The 23586-nt window shown below is 36.1% G+C and overlaps 4 protein-coding genes across 4 annotated transcripts; 2 read left to right on the top strand and 2 right to left on the bottom strand.

Annotated features, from left to right (window-relative positions):
- The first annotated feature begins 220 nt into the window (after positions 1-220).
- Positions 221-2293, top strand: LOC118435584. Its single transcript, XM_035851866.1, has 4 exons — positions 221-492; positions 571-672; positions 907-1115; positions 2081-2293. Exons 1-4 carry the CDS (start codon positions 342-344, stop codon positions 2291-2293), a joined length of 675 nt encoding a protein of 224 aa, XP_035707759.1. The 5' UTR covers positions 221-341.
- A 1229-nt stretch (positions 2294-3522) lies between these two features.
- On the top strand, positions 3523-4741 carry LOC110849891. Its single transcript, XM_022097362.2, has 3 exons — positions 3523-3760; positions 3833-3934; positions 4440-4741. Exons 1-3 carry the CDS (start codon positions 3607-3609, stop codon positions 4688-4690), a joined length of 507 nt encoding a protein of 168 aa, XP_021953054.1. The 5' UTR covers positions 3523-3606; the 3' UTR covers positions 4691-4741.
- A 465-nt stretch (positions 4742-5206) lies between these two features.
- Positions 5207-6507, bottom strand: LOC118435844. The gene is made up of 2 exons (XM_035852307.1): positions 6289-6507; positions 5207-5959 (listed from the first exon to the last, which is right to left on the bottom strand). The coding sequence occupies exons 1-2, from the start codon at positions 6428-6430 to the stop codon at positions 5619-5621; spliced, it is 483 nt and encodes a 160-aa protein (XP_035708200.1). The 5' UTR covers positions 6431-6507; the 3' UTR covers positions 5207-5618.
- Positions 6508-20981: 14474 nt separating this feature from the next.
- Positions 20982-22389, bottom strand: LOC110849581 (trypsin-1). Its single transcript, XM_022097014.2, has 4 exons — positions 22284-22389; positions 22035-22193; positions 21245-21755; positions 20982-21168 (listed from the first exon to the last, which is right to left on the bottom strand). Exons 1-4 carry the CDS (start codon positions 22333-22335, stop codon positions 21108-21110), a joined length of 783 nt encoding a protein of 260 aa, XP_021952706.1. The 5' UTR covers positions 22336-22389; the 3' UTR covers positions 20982-21107.
- Between the last annotated feature and the right edge of the window lie 1197 nt (positions 22390-23586).

The following is a 23586-nucleotide window of genomic DNA, read 5'->3' as shown; positions in this document are numbered from 1 at the left end:
CATGGGTACCCTGGACACGACCGACAACTCGGAAGTTTCCCTTGTTAGTTTCTGCGTATTTAATACTCAGGTTAAACTCTCTGTTGTGATTACTTACAAAATAATATGTCAGAATTTTCCTGGATAGATAACGGCTTCCTTACAAACATATTACATCCCACTCTAAGGTGAATATCGTATCATATTATCTTATCATATTAATTAATTGCCAGATTTATGTCAATCACGCGGATCCAGCATAGAACTACATAAATATAACCTTTCATCACGTACCCACTCATCCAGACAAATTTTCCACTTTCATTATTTCAAATTTTGGTAAAAAACTTTCAAATTTTGCGATGTTTTCCACCACTAAATATTTGATTGCCTTGGCGCTTTTTGCCGCCTCTGCGTCAGCATCTTCCATCTGCTCCCTTGGCATTCGTGAGGCCAGTTTCGTGCAAAATACGGCCGACAGCACTAGAGGCATAGTGAATTTTACTCGCTGTGGTGCGTAAACTTTATACATTTTTTAGTCACTATAAAAGAAACGAGAATGGTAACATTTAATTGATTAACGAGTCTCAGGTGGGTACGGAACACCAATTCAACTCAGAATTTCTGACTGCAAGGAACGATGTGCTTTCATACCCGGGCAAGAGTACGGAATTGAGTATGATTTCATCACAAGTACGTTTTGTCGATTTTATTGTGTGCTTAAGTAACATGGTCACCAGGGAATGTTCCCTCGGGTTTTTTAAATTATTGGGGATTTGCGGGTTTTGGTGGGTTTTGGGGTAGTAAATACCCGCGGGACGTTGGATACTCTATGGGCAGATTTTGCCCGAAATGTGTTTTTTAGAATTACTAATCCTAAGTCAATCATCAATTAATCAAACCCAATTACACCTAATTAATCTACAGGCACTGCCCAAACGTCGCTCAGTCTTGTGGTTGAAGTCGTGTATCAATCATGGCCGCATCGTCTCTTTGACGTCGTCTTGCCTGATTCATCTGTCAATCCAGGTAAGATGTACACCGTGAGGTGCAGCATCGTACCGGATGATACCCTCGCTGGGAACGCGGTTCTACTTCGTGCCATCACTTATCACACGGAAGGTCGTCAGTTGGAGGTTTGCATGCAGACGGTTCAGACGATATCTGAACGCTCCCATAAATTATGTGTGGGAAAGTTACTTAATAAATAAATATTTGTCAGTAATTTATTCATCAGTGCTTTAAGCGTCACATTTAAACGCATAATGAATAGGGATTGTCCGTATATTACGTAATCATTTTCAACGTGGGGGATAAGGAAAATTTCGGATCCTACCCTATTGAAAATGATAACGTAATATATGAACGAGTCCATATGTACACTGTATATAATTTTAGACAAATTGTCACTCGCGGAGGTACTATAGTGGTCTATTTTTTGGAAATGAATTAGGGGACGTTTTTTCACTGGAGGGAGTCAAAAACTCAGGTACCAAGCACACGTGACGTCGTAATTTAAAAAATTGAACATATTTATCTGACCATATGATGCTGTTTTACATGAATGTATTGCATTTTTTAAATGATGACGTCAGATATGCTTGGTACCTGGGTTTTTGACTCCCCCTGGTGACAAAACGTCCCCTACTTCATTTCCAAAAAATTGAGCACTATAGTACCCCATCGGGTGACGATTAATCTCCAAATTATTGAGAGTGTGTATCTGTTGCATCAAGGGATGACGAGGATTATCTTAATCTGCTTTAATCAGCTGGAGCGTGTGACGAGGCATTAAATCATACAAATATAACTATTATGCTTTTAAAAATTAACACATTCATGTTCCAAATGTTAGATTAAAAAACGACGAAGAAGAAATTATTTAGAACCGTCCTTTAGGAGTAGGAAAGGCTATACCGATATACTTAATAAATATGACATACAAATGTATCCATTATGCATATGTATGTAACATGCATATGTATGTACAAGCAGCGATATTTCCGCGTTGTACCACAATGTTTGTTTGGTGAATGAGACCTAGTATCGCCTTTTTCTCGTCCATGAGAGCGTTGATCCTTGACCCTATTTCTTTGATGAGGGACAGACCCTCCGCGCTCCAAGTCGTCTCAAGGACTACAGGAACAAAGAGGAACCAAAGAACAAAGGGGACCAAAGAGGAACCTGGTTTTCTCCACCCTCTCGGCTGCCACACCTGGGTGGAAAAAAGTTTGAGGGAGGAATGACGGCGCGAATGTGTCAGCACATAATGGGGGCCTTCCTCTCGCCCTTGGGACTAGCGTTAGTCCGTTAAGGCGTTCCCCATCTGACCGGGAACAACCGCCTGGCTCTTTGATGGTGAGGGCTCGTACAGATCGGAGAGCTCTCCAAATCACGTCATTTGATGCGGCATGACGAGATTGACACCCGGAACCACGTCTGCAGCTCAGGCCGTGGTAGCCGCTAGATGTCAGCTATAATTGAGCTTAAAGTTCACTTTTGTTTGTAAAAATACATCGTAGCCATAGTTTCGGACCAGGCAAAGCATAGTATCAAACAAGTGTTCTTTTCGCAAAGAAACACATTTTTTAAACAAATTTTTTATACCATCGTATGCACAGGTATTTTGCGTGCCCATCAGACGATCTTGCATGTCCTGAAGTTTCGTCATGAAAATTTCTGACCGGTTTTCCAAAACTGTTCGGGAAACTTTTTTACACCCATTTTTATTTTATGCGTAACAAGAATTTCCCTGAACTTATTCTTACCATTTCTACTACAACTCATAACCGACGTGGTAGAGACACATAGTAATTCCTCATGGTAATGATTAATTACTACCTTATTTTGAGTGTAGTTAAAATGGAAAAGACCTATTTTTATACATACAAGAAATTAAAGATTCGGATATAAATATTCGTATTAATTCGTACAAAAAGACGCTAAATAAGCACAATCTTAAACACTTGCTATATAATAGTAGATACAATTATCTGGGGAATTCCCATGTAGTTCATTGATATCCTAAATCGTAGTGATACAATTGTGAAAATATGCATGACGCAATTTTGAATCCTACCGTCCAGGCAAACTAATCAAATCCATAATTTATTTAATCGCAGTGAAAAAAGGACATGATAAGCATACATTGCGCGTCACATTATGTCGACAAGTTTTGATCGATTGATCAATTAAACGATTGGTCAACTCGGTTTTTCTCTGTATACGTGCCGAGATTTGGTTTCCATTGCCTAAATGATCAGAAGCTTTTCCAGTAAAGCAATTGTGACGTCCAGTGTTATTTTAATTGACGTCAGCATCAGCTAATCTGGATTAAATTTCTGTGCATTACATACTTATCAGACTTCATTTGAATTTAACCCTAAGTTTCGATAACTTAAACTAATTCATCAGCATTTACCTGAATTTCATAACGGTTTGCATACATTCACACACCTCACTGCAGGCTGAATATCTTATCAAGTTAATCACCTGAGATTTACGTCAATCATGTCGTTGTGCAGTATAAAACCGTGCGAATCCCTTCATCATGTACCCACTCGTCCAGATAAGTTCCTCACTCTGATTATTTCAAATTTTGGTAAAAAAAACTTTTCAAATTTTGAGATGTCTTCTGCCACGAAATATTTGGTTGCTTTGGCCCTTTTTTCCGCCTCTGCGACAGCATCTTCCATCGGATCCTTTAGCATTGTTGAGGCCAGTGTTGTACAAAAGACGGCCGGCAGCGCCAGAGGCGTCGTAGGAAATATTACTCGCTGTGGTGTGTAAACTTTTCAAAAATTGTAATCCCTATTAAAGACAAAATATTAATCTTGAATTGATTAATGAATAGGTGGGTACGGAACACCAATTCAACTCAGAATTTCCGAATGCGAAGGACGATGTGCTTTCCAACCTGGTCGAGTGTACAATATTGAGTATGATTTTATTCCAAGTAAGTTTAGCCGATAATAAATATTTAATATTTAATTAAATAAGTAATGAAGTTGTAAATTTGATTTGAGAAATTTTGTCTAAAATCGAAATCTTACTCAATTAATTATTTTCATCAATGTACATATGTACATAACCACACTGAGAATAAAATGTTAGCAAATTGCTACTGGGCGGTGTCTATATATGACCTCACCGGATTGGTAGTGATTTGCTATAGAATTGTAGCATATTTGCTACCACATTTTGACTAGCCGCAACAGCGGGATAAGGAAATGCTACAAGATGGTAGCAAATTTACTACAATTCTGTAGAAAATTGCTACCAAACCGGTGAGGTCAATATAGACACCACCCAGTAGCAATTTGCTAACATTTTATTCTCAGTGCACAACATTTAAGCTACTGTCAGTTATTAAAATACAAATAAAACTGCGATTTTTCCCAAAAACCGCAGAGATAAATATTTTAGCCTATAATTAATTTCAAGTAATTAATCTATTTCAGGCTCTGCCGCAACTTCGCTCAGTTTGGCGGTTGACGTCGTGTATCTCGGAACTCCGCACCGTCTCTTCGACACCGTCCTGCCCGGTTCATCTGTCCAACCCGGTTTAATGTACACCGTGAGGTACAGCATCGTACCGAATGATACCTTCTCTGGGAACGCGGTCCTCCTTCGTGCCATCATTTACCACACGGAAGGCCGTCTTCTGGAGATTTGTATGCAGACGGAAGCCGATATTTTGACGATGCCATAAATTATGGGATTATGAAAGATTACTTAATAAATATTTGTTATACGAAATAAACTAGTATACTAATTTATTTACCAGTGACTTAAGCATCTCATTCGAACGCATAATAAATACGGACATGTTCGCGTAAAGCGACAAGGAGGATTATCGTAATCTGATTTTATCACTTGGAGCGTATGATGAAGTATCTATATTATAAGCTGGAAATGTTTGTCTGCAACGGAAGTGAAAGTGGAGGAAGTTTCACTTCCGTTGCCAAGAGACATTTCCAGCTAATAATACAGATACAATAAAAAAATAATTCGGTGGAATTATGAACAATCTCATTGAATTTTTACGAAAACCAAATAAGCCCGTCGCCCGGTGGGAGACGGGCTTATACGCTAGTGTATTATACTCTTAAAGCCAACACATAAAGTTGCGTATAATTTACTTGCCTAACGTCGAGTATGATACTCGGAGTATCTGTAAAATAGAGGATGAAACAACAATTGGTAAAATTTTTCAGAGATATGCAATGTTAGATAAATTTTACCCAGTTGTTGTATCATACTCTACTTATTTTATTTAACAGTTAGGAAATTATACACAACTTTATTTCGATTGCATAGATATCCAGTGATTTTTAGAATCGTCAAATTTCCCCCCATTATACATACTTCAGTTTAGAAAATAAAAAAATTAGAGCAAGGTTGTTGTGAAATATTGCAAATAATTTGGCATACATACAATTTTAATCCAACGACACGTAGTTTCGTATAATTATATTTTAATAGATACATGCATACACAAAAATCTAACAAAAAATGTTCCTGTCTCACATCATATATCTAACTCACAATTAGACATGTATAATTAAACTGACTAAATTGCTGGCTAAAATGTTGTCGATTAAATCCAAAAATTTTAACCTAAGATTATTCTTTAATCATTAACCGCCAATGACGAAAACCGGTGTAACAAATGTAACCTTCTTTCTTAATCCTTTAAAAGTTTTGTCAACAATTCTCCAATTTTTTGCCCATACTTGATTGACGGACTCTAATTTGGTGATTTTGCTGTTAGCAGTGTGCAGAGAGGTGGAAAGTTCCGCAATCCTGTCATTTGCATATTGGATTTGGGCTTTGTTTGATTCAATGTCGTTCCTCATTTGTGTCACAGTTTCTCTCATGGTGTAAACTCGATTTGATAAATCATTGATTTCCGAGTACATGTCACTCCTCAAGATTGTTAATCTGGAATCCAGTGATTCGATTTTCTTCAAATTGGCAACTATAGACAAAAGAGAAAAGTTATTTAAAACATGACTTATACAAATTTGCAAAATTTGTACACTCTTAGAAATCCAGCATTAAAATAATATGTACCAAGCGGTATTCAAACATATTTATGACTATACCAAAGTGGTATTGACAAGTAATACCATGTAGTATAGTAATAGGTCCGTATTAAAGTTTTGTCATATTATCAGTAGCAAATTTTTACAGACCGGTATAATTTTAATACCAAGCGGTAGCAACTGTTATACCGAGAAATCAATACCTGTCTGACTATACCAGTGTAGATTCTGACGTAACAGAATTGGTAACAAAGAAACTTACTCGTTTTCCCGTCTACAAGAGAGATCCTTGCGTTTGCAGCGTTAATCTGGGATTGCCACTGGGCTCGTGTTATACACATGGTTCCAAAAAATAATAAGATCACTGAGGTAAAATTTGAGAAACTTGTGATAAACTTGGCCATAGTGTTAGATTTTTTTGAATGTGAATGAAATATATTTCAATAAATTGGCAGAGTTGAAGCAATATAAATTTGCTCGTTTTGTGTGTATCCTTTCCAGTTGGATTGAAGTAGTGATAATTTTTCCCACAGTTATTCTAAGTTTTATATGAAATAAATTTTTGTGACGTGCCATATTGAGTTAGTCACTAGGATTAAATGTATAGATGTCGTCATGTCATTTACTGTTAGTGTCGCCAAAAAATAAGATGGACACGATACCTGGAGGATTTAGGTACATGTATGCATCAATATTAATAGAAATAAATATATAACTAGCATGCAATTCTTGTCGGCAGGTAGTCATAATATCATAGATATTTTATGGATGTATAAAAGGTTTAAAAATAGGTATAAATCCATTATGTAATTTCTGGGTTTTACCAATTTACGGACTATTTTGAGGTTTATGTCATTTCCAAGAAATCCGTTACTAATTTAATTGTACGTTCAGCATAAAAATTTCAATATGCAATTGTGTCCAAATTGAACAAATTGTTACGTTCCGCACGCAATGAGTTTGACCACCTTCTCATTGTCTGAGCTGGATAACGTTATGGTTTTCATACGTTTTTGCGTATGTGTGCGTGCAAGAGTGACCAAGAACTTCATTGTGATTCTGGAAAACTCATGTAAATAAAAGTGAATCATTTCTAATTCAACAATTGCAACTATGACGTAATTTTGGGTAATATGTAGTGCATATTATGTACACCTCTAATAAATCACTTTGTAGTGTAGTTTATGTACATCTGTACGTATCCACATACTTGACAAATTTTAGAGAAACGTAGCCTTTTGTCGCTAAGGTCATGCAAAATAACGAGGTTGTTATGCGAAGTACTTACGAGGTACTTATGCATCATATATGGATATTAAAATCAATGCACATCCATATATCATGCATATGTAAAGGCATATATATATGAATGTATGTATTTATATACATATTTATGTATGTACATGTGCGCCTGCATAAATGATTTACACAACGAAAACGATTTACACTTCCAATCTAGTTTAAATGAAATATATACATAAATTTTTCAAGATTTGATGAGTCCAATAGATCTGAATTACTTGTTAATTCCATAAAGTATGGATAACCTCGGTTATTGGAGAAAAAGCTTGGCACATGGACTGAATTATTCACAATTAAATTTCGGATTCAAGTAAGACACGCATATATCGATGTATACATACGTATAAATAAGAATGATTTTACTCTTCCATATGTAAATATGCAATATGTGCAAACTTATGTACGTAAATATGTACGCATACATACATGCATTAACAATATTATAAAGAGGCGTCGTCGTGAATTAACAAATTAAAATATGTCGGAAATGCTGACCAGAAGAAGTACACTCTTAAAAACCCGGTGTTAATCGCCGTCACCAAACGGCGTGCATAGATATGTGACTTCACTAAATGGTGATAATAGTTTTCACCGCATGGTGATAAATTGTCACTGGTTGGTGTAAATTTTATCACCATTGTGAGAAGCATTACCACCGCGTTGCAAAGTCACCTATGCAAACCGTTCGGTAACGATTAACACCTGGTTTTTAAGAGTGCACCAAAATGGGGATAAATATGTACATATGTTAAATTGACAAATTCTTGCACAGTTCATTAAATACTCCATTGCACTAAACACTTTATGTATTGCGTACAGGGCAAGTTCATAATGAAACCATGCACAAATTATAGAAAAATGGAGACCGAGATATTTCATTTCTTGACAAGTTTCTCGAATCTCCTGTATTACGCTTGCATTACACCATACAAAATTGTACCTCAACGCTAAACGGGGAATGGATTTGTCGTCACGACGAATTGTTTTCATACTGTGAGTAGAATTTGTTACATATTGACGCAATTCACGCAGTCCTTGGTAGCATTGTAAAATCCGTAAATTTATTTAAGATTGTAAAATTTTATAAGATTTTCCATAGAAATATTCGTATACTTAAAAGAAAATAAACCCACAAATTTTGTAAACTAACTGACGCCAAGAGCATCTCTTTAGTTTGTAAAAGCTTGTGAAATTATTTTGTAAAAGTTAAGGATTTTATAAGCTACATAGGTACGTGAATTGTTTGAATAGTTTACAAATGGTTTGAAATTTTTTAAATGAAATATGTTTACGTACTTATATGTGTATATAATTTAATACTCTTATTCATATTTTCAGTGTCTCTGCATAGTAAATCATACCATGCAACTTTTAGTTACACTAATCCAGTGCAAATTTGGGATCGAAAAGACCTACGGTGGAATACGAGAGGATCCTTCAAAACTCTACATTTTGGCGCGATTAGTCGTAAACGTGATCATGTTATTCATGTTTTCCTGCTTTGCCTGGTTTCAGAAAGCCGCTTGGATCAAAATTTTAAAATCTGGGGAAACGCTATCGCAATATTCCAGCCTCTCGAGAACTGTAAGATTTCCTACGATTTTTATATTTCAAAATTATCAGAAATATGTATTTATGTAATACAAATAAAGATCATCCACTATCGAGTTGGACTGCCCCGTAAAGGCGCGCTAGGCGGGAACACAGCGAAATTAAATTTCGAAAAAATTATTTTTGAATAGACCAAGTTATAAGCTTTCCATTGATATATGTCACCAATTATTGAGTCATGGCTAAGACTAGAAAAACTTGGGTTGAAAGGCAAGAGTTGAAAAAAAGAGTGATTGAGTTTCACAAAAATCGAACAAACTATGATTCTAAAATCACTTGGCACTTTTTCAAGCAAGAAGGTATTCCTCATTCAAATGTCTACTTTTACATAAAAAAGTACGAGGAATCCAATGAACTCTAATTCAAAGTCCCCACTGGTCGACCTGCAAAGCTAGCGACGACAAAAGTCAAAAATCGCATTAAAAAATCTTCAAAAATTATCCATCAACGACAACGGCTGGCGCGGAAAGGAAGGTCAACATTTCAAAAAGCTATCTAAGCAAAATCAAAGTCCATAAACTAGGGATTGTAGGCAGGGAAAAAACCAGCACCAAATTACAAACCAACACAAAATGAAATGATTCATATGTGATGCAAGAAATAGTTGAAGAAAATTCGGGGAAACGTGGTCATCATGGACGATGAGCCCTACGTCACAGCTGACCCTTCAAATCCTCCAGGAAGACATTTTTTCCATAGTTCCAACCCCTGTGAAGTAAAATATGAAGACAAAGTCCAAAAGAAAAACTAATTCACAAAACAATGAAGAATTTGGCAACGCATGTCTAGCATTGGTCATGTTTCCTATCCCGTTGTTTTTGAGGGCACTGTAAACCAGGGGGTTTATCTTAAATCATGCATTAAAGGGGGATTCGAATCTTTTATTACTAAAGATCATAAAAAAATAAAGTTTTGTTTTGGCCTGACCTCGCAAGGTCCCATGACGCCAAAAAGGTTACTCAGTACCGACATCTGAAAAAAATTGAATTTGTGCAAAAAAAATGGAAACCCACCAAATTTTCCTCAACTGCGACCAATTGAGAAATTCTGAGCGCTGACTAAATCCAAATATTCTAAGCTTTCAGAAACGCCAGACACCTTACGAAAATTTAAGAACAGATGGAAGGAAATCAGGTTGAAAGTAGGTGCAATCTATGGGCGGAATTTGACCCGAAATCGGAAGAAGAAAATGCAATCTGTAGCAGATAGCGGAATTGAATCATTAAAATTTGAACTGTATGGCAATCCAAACCCTTTGGTAGTAAACATATGCAACTTTTTGGAAATTGCATTAACTGTGTAAAAAGTTCTGAGCATTTTATTTTGTCAGTCCAACTCGTTAGTGGATCCTCATTATGAATATGAATACCCATTTACGACCGTAGTGACGAATTTTCACGGAAGGGTATAAAATATGGCAAACTCGTCACAATTTAATAGTATTAAATCTGGTATAGTCACGCAGGTATTAATTTCTGGGTAGTAAATAAGTTGCTTCTTTTTGTTATTGAAATTATACTCATCCGTAAAAATTTATTACGGATATTGTAAAATTTTAAACGGAGCTGTTACTTATCAATACCACATGGTAGTGTCAAATAATAATACCGCTTGGTACCAGTTTAATACTGAATTTGTAAAGGTGCACATATTTACAAGTAGGTATTAATACTTATCTGAAAACTATTTCAAATTCTGATTTATTACGCAGGGTTGGTTGCAAATTAGTTTCCCGTTTTTGGCCATGATCATCATTCCGATCGCGTCTTCAGTGTATTACGGCTTGGAAACCTTCTTCCTTGGAAATGTCCCTTTCCGAGAAACATACAAAGACGCGAGTATCGTAAATTTAGATAGCCTACTTGATTTGGAAGGAAACGAATTACTTCAAATGATTTTATCTTCTATTTTGTTCTTGTATAATATAAATTTCTCGATATTCGTGAATTCAATGCTGCTCGGGTTTAGTACATACTTGTGCATAATTACGTATAAACTTGGGTGCGACTGCGAATTATACTTACATAGCTGTGGAAAAAATGGACAACATTTCTTGAGTCAGGTGAGCTAATAAGTTTTTGACCATTGCACGAAATTTTAATTTCCCTACACACGATTTTTATTAATTCATCAGTTCAGGATTCATTTATATTTTCTTCAAGCGTCCGTAAATTGTGTAGAAACGCAACGCAGGCTGCGATACTAACTTAAATGTCGCGCCGTTAATAAAATTGTTCCTTGAAGATTCAAAACTGTTAAAAAATCTATTTTTCCTTCAAAATTAAAAAAAAATCATCCGACTCCTGTGGAGCTCTACTCAAAATTCAAAATGACAAAAAAATGTCGGCGTAAAACAGATAAAATAAAATCCGAATTAAAGATCCATCCATAATTATTTAGGTGACCAGTTTGTACAACGAGATTAAGAACCTCTTCGACCAGATTAATTCCATGGCCAGCCTACACATACTATTTCACGTGACCAGTTTATTAGTCCACTTTAGCCGCTCCTTTATCGAAATGATGGACCCCAATACAACACTCCATATTAAACTCGTTAATCTGTTTTACTTCGTTTGGTACATGGCTTGCCTCACCATCGCGGCTATTGGTGCAACAAAGGCAACTTGACAATTATTATTTTTTCTAATTTAATAGTCTCAATAGATAAAATATTTTATTTTTATTAAATTCCTGACAGTTGCAATGTTTTCGAAATTGCCTTTACCAAAATCGAACTGCCATCGGGATCTCGGAACGACTAGAAATCATTCATACCGTTTTATACATGGATCAAGAACCACTAGGTCTTAATGCATGCATTCCTGATTGGATTCATTGCAGCGGTAAGAATGCAGTTAGCACAAAAGTGTAAAAAATTGGGGATAATTTCATACGTTTTCTTCCAGGTGTTCAGCCAAGTGGTGACTTACGTCGTGGTCTTGCTACAATTTAACTTCGCGTCGTCAAAACCTTAAAATTTTCAGCATACATATATCTGCATGTATACAAACAAACACATTATAATTAAATATCACTGTAAATATTTGTAATCTTGGCTTTACTAAATGGCTTGAATATAATTTTGTGGAAAATTTATAACATGAAAGGCATCATGGGCACTGGTATGTTTGACAATGTTGTATACATTTATCCGGATCTGTCTCGGCCCATATGCTGCAAAGTGAACTTATCGGAGCCCGGTCAGTTTCAGATGCCGGTGGTAAAGCGATATTCCACGCAGATCCATAATTGGTGGATGAACTATATAAAACAAAATGTATGCAAATGAGTCACATTTCACATTGGGTCAGACTTTTTAATTGAAGTCACATAACTAAATGTATTGAAACTCCGAACTTGCAGTACATGTACTGTTGAAATATTATAGCCGGTCACCTCATTTGCATATTTTGACGCATTCGCGAGAGACAGAGTTTATTCAACATGGAAAGCCCGTATCGCCGAAAATGGGCATAGTGAGATTTATGCAAATGAGGTGACACGCCTAAATACGAGGATAGTATGTATGGTTTTGTATCCCTATAACTGAATCCGTCTGATAGCATTTTTATGCATTCTTAGAAATCCATTATTAAAGTAATACTATCAAGCGGTATTACATATGTAGGTATGTATGTTTGACTCTTCCTTGGTACTGATAAATAATACCGTGTATATACAATATTACTATAGCAATATCTGGGGGTATTAAAGCTTTACCATATCGGTAGCAAGTTTCTACGGACCGGTATCATTTTAACACCAAGCGGTAACAACATTGGTACCGAGAATCAATACCTGCGTGACTACATTTTTAATAACCCTTTGTTAATTGTCACCGAACGATATGCATATGTGACTTCACAGCGCAGCGTGGTGAAGTATTCACTTTTTAAGAGTGTAAATTTCCAACTGTGTGTATTTATGTATTAATATAAATATACAATTTCAATATATTTAGCCATGTAGCTTTGATTAAAAGTCTGATGGATTAGAAATACGGACCCTAGTAAAATAATTGTAAACAGTTGAGGTATTCATTACCAGTTCGCGTGGTTATCAATATTAAGAAAAACTAGATTCGCAAGATCGCAAACCAGTTTGACTTCATTTGCAAACTCGTTTGCGAACTTATGAAGATATCCCCAACGCTACTATTTAGTTTGCAAAATATGAAAAAAAATTATTTTGAGATGCTTTGGGCGGCGGAAGCTGGTGGACAGGAGGACATTGTCCCCTCAGAAATTCAGCACAATCGTATCTTGCCCACGTTAATAAGTCCCTCCTCGTCCAATCCCTCAATACCGATGTCCCCATTTGTCCCCCTAGCTTCCGCCGGTACTGCAGAAATGTAAACATGCCATCTCGTAATGAATGCCGTAGTAAGAAATAGATTTAAATGTAATTGCTAACCATCCTCCGTAAATTATGAATTGCCTCGTCGTTCTTGATTGAACAGAACAACTTTTTCTTGAAATTAGATTCCCCTTTTGATAGGAAAAAATCAAATTCAGAATTATTACAGATTCTTAAATTATATGATAAGTAGAAATTATTGGCCTGAATTTACATATACTTTAGACCCGGTTAAGGTCGGCATTGTCGAGAAAACCGGTGCAAGTAGGAATTCATCTTGTGCCTAAAATCTTTCCACTTTTTTGTCGAAATTGGGATTCGATTTGGATTCAGTGTTTGACAACGAGAATAATGGCGTTGCTGTTCCGAGGGCCAGACACAAAAGTGTCAGGACGAATAGCTTTAAAGAAGAAAGCATTTCTTTATTTTCTTTGTGACATGTTCTGTTAGTAGCTTTGTATCCATATTTTAATTTCCTATGTACATACTTCGTCGCTGTTATGTAATACTCCCCGAAATAAATGTTTCATACATTTATTCATTTTAAAATGTAAAACTTTGACAGAAAATAGCGCAATTTACTATAATCTCAACCCAGTGGATTTAACCAAAGAGCCACGTTACTACATACATGGTTTTTAAAACTGCATTTCCTCCTAAATTATTGTAAGGTCAGAGATGACTTTCATACTAATTAGACAAATAAATACGCACAACACATGCAAATTAAGGAAAGTTTTGACCCTATCAGAAAAATTGGAGAAATAAGGAGCGTATGCATAATAGAAATATCAAATTATGCAAAATATGATTTTTGACGTTAATGACCTTATTTGCGATACACTGAATCGCCATTGATTGTAATCGTAGTTTTAAATATTTAAAATAAACAAGATTTCAATTTTAAAAAATCTATCTTCAAAATTTAAAAAAATTAACATCAATTTATTTTTCTTTTTGAGAAATCACTTAGATATATGGCTTACCTTTATAATCATTCTTTCAGTGGAAATTTAGTTACAATAAAAAACTTAGGAAATGCCGAAAACTGTATCGAGAGATGTGTCAAGAATGTCGGATGCAAGAGAGGGACAAACTGGTCAAATTACGTGAGGTTTTTGGCGTTCGAATTTTACTATGTAGTCCGACTACTAAATTCGCACATATACTCCTAGAAATCTGGTCTCATCAGGCAGGTAATTATTTTTCGGTGTTATTTCGGTAAGTTGCTGCCTCTCGTCATTAAAATTATGTCATTCTGTAAAAAGTTGCTAGAATTTAATACCGATTGCATGTAAAGCTTTCATACCAAGCTATTACTAGACAATACTTAAATACTTATTACCTATAAGTACTACTTTGATAGAGTCATATATCCAAATATGAGTATTACTGGTATATGACTCAAGGGACTCAATACTCATTGACTATCCCTTGGTATTAATTTAATCCTGTATTTCTAAGAGTGTGCATGTTTTCAGATTTTAGGCCAACCAACTCATCTCTAACCTGTTACGGTTTCAGATAGTACATCTTTTAATTAAGATCCCAATTTAATAACTTGGTTTGACAAGTTTCAAGAACCCGTATGCCGACACAATTTCGTTAAAAGTGGTGATTTTGACAAAACCAGTTATATTTTTTTTTACTACGCTGACGTTGTATATACGTTGTTGTGTAACTTCTTTAAATTAACTTGATTTCCCCCACGTAATTTTATTTCGTTACGCAATTAAACTTAAATTCTCACGTATTTTATTTACAACAGAAATATTTTATCTTAGGGAAATGGCACCCATCAAATCAGTTATGTACAGTTTGATTTACGTACAACGCGATGGTGTGAAGTGTAACCCTCCGAATTGGTTTGAAATTTTGAAACGAGGACGCACTCTTGTTATGAGAAAATCCTCCCCCGTGATATTTGCCCCAAATTATGATATGTTGTACACCTCGAGGTGCTGATCAAAAAATGTATTGGTCCCTAAGCCTTAAGTGATCTGGTTCGACCGGAAACCGAGGTCAAAGGTCAGTGCACTTTTTCGCTCGAAACCACACAGCTACAAACCGTATGTTTTCGGAAAGCTACGGACCTCACGAGTCCGAGTATACACCATAATAGGGTCAAAGGTCAAGATTGAGATTATATGGTCCATGTCAATACAACTAAAGTTTCTTCAGGCAGTTTGTGCGTTGGTCAGAATTTGCCAAAATGTTTCAGGACAAAGTTAAAAAACGGGCTATTTTTACCAGGCGGAAGAAGCACAAACACAACTTCGCTTCCCATGCTAAAAATCGCATATTTTTTAACTTTGCAAAGTTAAAAAATTACTATTATGAAGTCTAAACGAACCTCTTGTGCATTGAATATTTTTTACCTTTGCCACTCAGCGACTAGATAACAGCGTGTCCTGTGTACCCGTTATTACTCTCCGTAGCTCAATTTTCACCCGCACACCTACTAATACTCCTTCATGCTTGGTCACCTCCTTTTCCTGATCAAAGTTATACGACATTCCCAATATATATCTATTATCTAATTACTTGTTTATTACTATCCAATCATTATATATTCATACAGGTAGTTTGCATAAGTTCCATCCATCAATTACTAAGTTATTACCAACAGTGAGTTATTGCCTATAATTTGCCTTGAAAATTTCCTAACACATGGAGTCAACCAAACCCTGACCTTCGTAATGAGTCTTAGTTTTGTGGTCCATGGTCTATTTCGAGCATGGCCCGAAGTGGCCGTGAATAGGGAATAAAAACCATACAAACAAAAGCGCAGTTTTTGATTAGTTTTACGAACTACATATACGAAAACTATTCCTCCATTTCTGACGTTACACATTACTTTTAGCTAACAATAAGTCCATCGTACCCTCCGCGACCCTCTCGACATATCGGAGAAAGTAGTCCTTCCCGATCCCCTCGCGCATCGATTCAGCACAACTTTGCAGCTCTAAATTTATCGAGTTTGGTAACAGTCCCGTCAAAACTTTACGTCTATATCTGTCCCTTCCGTGAGCATGTTTCATGACCCGAATAAAGTCTTTCGACATTTTGCAAGCCTTTGCTACAAAGCAAATTACAACCATTTCTATGACGAGGCCACCAATCATCATGCCAATGCAACTGGCCGACACCACGAGGGATACCTCTCTCCCAGGCATGAACTGAACTAGCAAATAGTACAGGGAAATTTGTTGACCAAATGACGACGTATAAATGGTGCAAGATTGGCGTGACTAAATCTTTGCCCATGTCAACCTGAAGAATGGTCATGATTCCGAGTTGCTTATAAATTATGATGGCCATGTCAAAGGGCAAAACATTATTTGAATTGCTTTTTGTATGATTTCCAGTACTAACGTGCATGAAAAGGTAAGCACTCCACAAGTACAAAACGATGATACCGTTGGCAACGGAAAGCATGCAGATTTCATACGCTGGGGTAATAATGTTCACAAAAAAGCAAGTTCCCAGAGACAATATGGTGTTAACAGGGAGTGATATTAGCCACCCGTGATGCTCCTCGTAGTTGTAGATACCTCGAGCAAAATGGTGAATCGGGCTGTGCGGTGAAAATGAAATCCAGACCGTGATAACTGGGACTATGTTGAGAAGTCCGAAAGTGAAAGTGCTCATAAGTTTGATGATGTTTGCAGACATTTGAGTCACCTCGTGGTATCTGCGTCCTTTGTGGAAGATTTCTGAAGGATAAATAATTTTTGAATTTAGGATTTTTCGGAAAGCATGTGATCGATTTGAGGATCTAGGCAACTTATCCTAACCATGTTGAAAATCGTGATGAAAAAATTAAGAACTAATAATCCCCAATAATTAAGCCCGAAAGCCCATTTTAGTTCGATTAATTCTTAATCATTAATCTCAAGCAAAAGTTTTCATGCAATTATTCCTGAATCACTATATGTAGGTACAACGAAGTTGATTGATTTTTTATAATTTAACCTTGACAAACACTTATATGTTTGCAATTATTACCATTTTTCAAACGACACAAGTTGTCAAACGATTGAATTGTTTAAATTTTAACATCTTTGTATTTTTAACTTATGAAAATGACAGTGGGTCATTGAAAGCCAACAGTTTCCAACATACATACTAGAAAACAAGTGATAATCCCCAAACATCGCAGATGTACCGGATCATTGAATTAATTAATCACAGATTAATAGAAATCCTTAATCCCAGAAGAAATTGATTCATCACGTACATATACCGGGCTAATTATAAAATGGACGAGTACGTCACACCAGCGTAGGGGCCAGAATTCTCAGAAAACTGATCACATGCTCTATGTTTCCGGCAATTGGAAATGTGTATTATTAAATTAAGTATATTAAAACTGTACCTTGTAATTGTTTATCCAACGTAAGGACAGATTCATAACACTTAATAAATCTAGGTGGGCCAGATTTCCTCATTAATAGGCACACGTAAGGAATTGATCCCCAAAAAAGTATGGTCGCGATGTAGGTTAGACAGGCCGATTTCATATCATTCTTTTCATGGAGATCTGACTTACTAAATTGATAGGACTGGAACAAAAGGACTGGTTCAACAAACAGGATGAAGATAATCCCGAAAAGTTGGAAAGATCGGTAGTGCCAGCTAGTGGTAGGTATTTGCTTCGCTCGTCCAACTTTATGGTCCCAATCCAGATAATAGCATGTGGAGAATGAGTTTCTATGTATTGCTTTGATGGAGTTTCGAAAGTAGATAAGGCCAGCTTCATGCCACATTTTATAATATTAGGTGATAAGTTGCATTGGGTTTTTATTGTCGATTGCGGTAGGGAAATTGGAAAAATCCCGACTAAAGCATTTTCCTACCTAGTTACAATAATAATATGGGGCCAAATTTGGAGGCCAAGATACCGAATTTTAATTTTGTATCCAATTACATTAAATACATATAACGCGAACTCTTATTGTAGCCGGGTCTGTGACAACCAATTTCTGATTGAAGCCCCGGCAACAATTGGAGTAGTAACGGTATGTAGGCTTCACATTTGCCCAAGCTACGCAAAACAAATTCCAGTTACCAATTAATAATTGCCAATTACGCAAAATAATTACCAGAAGCTGGGTCTCAGCTATTAATCCTGATGAAGTTAAAAAAGAACTATTACATATTATGTAAATATATCGTTCGAGTTAAGTTCATGACTGAGTTTTTAATGTTTTTAGATTTACATTGGAGTAGCCATCATACGTAATAAGTAGCTTGGTATGTAAAATACTCCACCATAACTTAGGGTATGCTTAAATACATGTTGGCCTAAAATTATAACTACAGTTTAGCAGAGACCAATTACAGCGATGTAAACGTACTTAATGCATACTTACACATGTCTACATTTCTCTTTTGGATAACCTCAAACTAGAAGAACTGTATATGTATAACTGCAGAGCTCAAAATTATAATAATTATTGTGTAATGAGCTCAGAATGGCTGGTGAAATTTGTTTAGTTTAAAATACAGTCCCTTCGACACACAAATCTGGTGCTTATGAAAAATATGTAACATAAGTACAACAAATACAGCAACGCACGTTAATAATATTGCAGTACATGTATCTGTTTGTTGGACATAATGTACAAAACCACCAATATTTATATGGGGAGATTATCATGACGACCTATGACATTCAAGAACATTTCGGGAGAGGAACAGGAATAATTATAATTAAACGATAATTATTATGTTATTAGTCTATCATAACTGGGGAGATTTGTTTAGTTTAAAATATAACACCATGGAGACTCAAATCAAGTGCTTATGTACATATGAATATATGCTTCCAAATGTCAATAAAAATTATGACGTCATTATTAGATATACATATTTATTATTCTAAATTTACAACGGATGAGAATATGCATCTGTTTACCAGCGTATGAATATAAAAAAATACCGAAAATTTGCGTCCTCAGAAAATATGCATTTGTAAACTTCAGTTTACAAATTACTATGCCAATTCTAATGCCGATATATTCGTAAATGAATGTGTAAGTTTACAGTAGTCTGTTACATGTGTGCTATACGAATAAGTTCAACCCAAGGGATGTAAAGAATTTATTCGCACTGTTTCTACAACTTAAATGAATTTGTAAGCTAATAATTTGCAAACGATTTATTTTATACCATCCAACGAAGATATGGATTATTCCAACCAAAATTAATAACTTTGCCAATCGTGACTTGTGCAACCAATTGATTTATTTTACAACGCTTTTCATTAAAATATCCAACGAAATAATTTACTGCTTAGCCCAAACCAGGGATTATGTAATTGTCATGTCCGTCCGTCTGTCTGTCTGTCCTTCAATAACTTACGAACAAGTTTACCGATTAACTTGAAATTTTTACCATATTGTGTAGAGGGTGTCCTAAAAGTTTCTCCCGATGACTTTTTCCCTCGGTTTTTGTTGATAACTTTTGTATTTGTAAGTTTTGTTGTGAAATGTTTTTTGCAATACGATACCAAAGGGAAAGTCTTCTCGCCAGCACAAGGAAATAAGCACCATATCATTATCCAGTGCAGGGTATGGGGTTTATTGAAAATGTAAACGCCCGAACAAAGCTAGGATTTCGGAGCATCAAAAAATGTTTTTAACCCAAACGCAGTTCAGATGCATATTTCGAGGATACTCTCCCCATAAAAAAAATTCTAACCTGCATAAAAAATTGCAAGCAAATTAGCTAGTTCTGCTGTAAAAACCTGAATCTTGCACAACGACACTTTTGGAAGAATTGACATTTATGTAATTTGATAATTACTTTTGGGACTAACCCGGTATGACAAAGGAGGTGTGCCAGACATAAAGGAGTTAGTATAAAACGTTTTTATTTAAATCCAAGTGATATCGGTTAAACTTCGCAAACCGGGTGAAAAACCTAGATTTTCTACTATTTTGACCCCTGCGGAGGGCGACGATGAGCCGAGATATAAGTATGAACAAAAATTGGGCAGAGAGGCATTAGGGGGTGACCCCTACCGATTTCTAAAACTTTATATAATCAGTGGAAATTTAGAATGGAGTCGAAAAATAACTTATGATTAGCATATGGGAGAGTTGAATTTCGGAATTTTTATAGGAGCGATTTCCTCTGGTCATTGGAAGTAGTCAAGGGGAGAGGATAGTAAACCTTTTTAGAATTTGGAACCAAGTATTTATGTAATACGAATAATTGATGATAGTGCAAGAATTAGTGCAAAGTAGTAGCACAAAATTTTATAGAAAAGTAGTGATAAACATGGGTTTACTAAGCAATACCTTGTCGGGCTAAGCAAACGGTACTGATAGGTTTCGTAAAAGTCGAAATTTCGTAATTACAAAGTGGGCTAATAGGATATGTGTGTAAAACATCTATGATCTGGGTGGATGGTTTTATATTTTCGTTGGAAATAAAAATTAAACCCGTTGCACATTGCATTATTGGCGATATCATTAATTTTGGTTGGATAAAACTGTATTTTCGTTGGACCGTTTAATTGGCACCCAATTTGCAAATTTACTCGGAATTCCTGCTTCGATAAAAGAAGTTGTCATACATTAATTTATGCAAGTCTTGTGGAAAGCACTCATGCTTATAAAAATAAATAAATGTGTATAAATCAACTACAATTCATATTTTACATAATATGCACAATTTATTACGCACAATTCTTTAATACAACTGAATAAAATAGAGGAATGTGAGTGAGTAGAATAAGTAAGTAGGGCAGAAAATTTAATTTCAATTAGCGAGAGGAATGGTTGTCATAATTTTGAACCTTTAATTCCTGTGTGCATCAATCCAGTCGATGAAATAGCTGACTTCGGTGTACACGCCGGGTCTACAAATTTAACCAAATAGTTAACAATGGTCCAAAAATTCCGTATTTTTTGTTACGCATCTAGACATTTACATACCTATTTGGTGCAGCACAGCCATATCCCCAACTAACAATCCCGGCCAGATAACCTCCATTAACGGCGGCTTGGGGACCACCAGAATCGCCTTGACAAGAGTCCTTCCCTCCCGCAATAAGCCCAGCGCACAACATGGAAGGCAGGATAGTCTCCTCGGGATAGAGTTGTTGGCACTGTGCGTCACTCACATGTGGGACTTGGACCCACTGAAGAACGGTCGGGTAAAGACCAGATGTGAGTCGACCCCATCCGGAAACAACGGTGTCTCCGGTGGTCTGTTGTTCCCGCGTGGGGAGTGCAATTTCTCCGACGACGTCGTCATACACGAAGGGCGTGCTTGTGGAGAGGTGGAGAAGAGCAATATCATTTGCATACGTGTTTCCATTGTAATTCTCGTGAACGTCGATCCTCGTGACCTGTCTGATCTGCTCATTCGGTGCGGGAGTTGTTCTCAGATGGCGACCAGCGATGACCTGAACTTGAGAGGGTTGGGCTCGGTTGACACAATGAGCTGGACAAACAGTCACGAAAATTTGAATATTTGTGTGACAATTTAAACAAGTTATACACTGAGAAAACCAGTATTGAAATGATACCAAATAATATTCAAATTTGACTCTATGTATCAAAGTGGTACATATTGATAAGTAGTAATTGTTCGGTATTACAGTTTTACCTTGTCGGTACCAAGTTTTCAGTTACCGATAGAATTTTAATACCGAGAAATCAATATGACTATACCAGATTTCTAACAGTGTAGTTTACTACGACGATAGTTACACAAATTTACCGGCGGTAAGGGCCAAGTTTGGTGAGATAATCGAAGCCCCACAGATTATTGAGCCAGCCATGGTCAAGCTCAACTGGTACGGAAATTGACCCACGGTGGCATCCTCTCCTCCAACAATTCGTCCCCCTCCAGGAACCCTCAAGGATGACCTTGGATAGGCTAAATTTACATAAAAAACGGCGGTAAGTATTTAAACGTAATAGTTTCAATTTACCCCGTTTAAAATTTTTAGTAGATTTTCAAAATTACCAGAACTCAAGGCGACCAACAATGTCACCAGAATGGTTGCGAGCTTCAACATGTTAATGGGTTTTGTGGAGCTTATCAGGTGATAACTAGGATGGGAAGAGCTAGATCAAGCTGTGATGTCTGAGACCAGGATTTCGGGTCGTATTTATATGGCGAGCTTATCATGAATTTGGCATTCAGGAAAATCCGCATTTCGAGAGAGGAACAGGAATTACCCACCAATTTTGTAACTGATCCGTACCAAACACATACGTATTGGCTTATCAAGTGGAAGGATTATCATCGTAACGTATTCGAGTTGAATACATATATATGCACGTATGTATGACGAAAGAAATTGGAAAACCTGAATAAAATCTAATTTGACATTACAATTCAGCTTTTAATCAGTTGTCAATAACTTGTCAAACCTTGAATTTCCCCAAGATTTCAGTATTTCATAAGGTCGAATTGCATAAGTATTGATCTCTAATCTGCCCCAGTTTAATTACGAAATATGTACTTATGGCATGGGTAAAAATTTGTTCTTTAAATAGGTTGAGGAATAGGATGGCTGACAGGATTTGTACCCGATCTACAATTTTCGTTAAATCCACGCAAAAATAACTGAGTTGCAGAATTGCAACTGATGGCCGTTTTTCGAACGTGGTTTTCAACAACTAGCATATCAAGAAAACCACGGTGGTATTCACGTTATTTTAACGTAGAAAGTAACAATAAAATAACCGTGGCATTTGCAACAAATTAACAGTAATGTTTACTTCAAAATCACCGTGGCATTCATGGAAATTTATGCAAAATATTAACGGTAGTTTTTTCGCAGTGCATTGGTAATAAAATCGCAATTTATTAACAATTTAAATTATATTATTTATATTAACAATTTATTAAAGGAACAACAATTAATTTTTCATCCAATGACATCAACCAACATTTTGCTTCAACTTGGCTCACATTTACTCTAAAACTCTTTGATATTTTTGAAACCTGATGTATGCCTTAAATAGAACTAGAGCTGGGATATTTGTACAGGTCTTCAAGCTTTTTGAATTTCTTACATACTATGACTTCACTATCTTTAATGTATTCTGATACAACAACAATAAACCCTGATTTTAACTTATAACAATTGTCATTACGGGCCAATTTAAACGAGGTAGAAGTTGTAGACACAGGTTGAGATAAAAGAACATTTTCTTTCTCAATTATCCTATTCATACATTGCTCTAAGGGTTTGTATGACGCTCTCAAAGTTCGTTTAATAAACTGCATATTATTTTCGTAAGGAAACGCACTAAATGAA

Source organism: Folsomia candida, unplaced genomic scaffold (assembly GCF_002217175.1).
Source record: "Folsomia candida strain VU population unplaced genomic scaffold, ASM221717v1 Fcan01_Sc005, whole genome shotgun sequence".
Classification (NCBI taxonomy): domain Eukaryota; kingdom Metazoa; phylum Arthropoda; class Collembola; order Entomobryomorpha; family Isotomidae; genus Folsomia; species Folsomia candida.
This window is presented reverse-complemented; position numbering and strand designations above follow the sequence as displayed.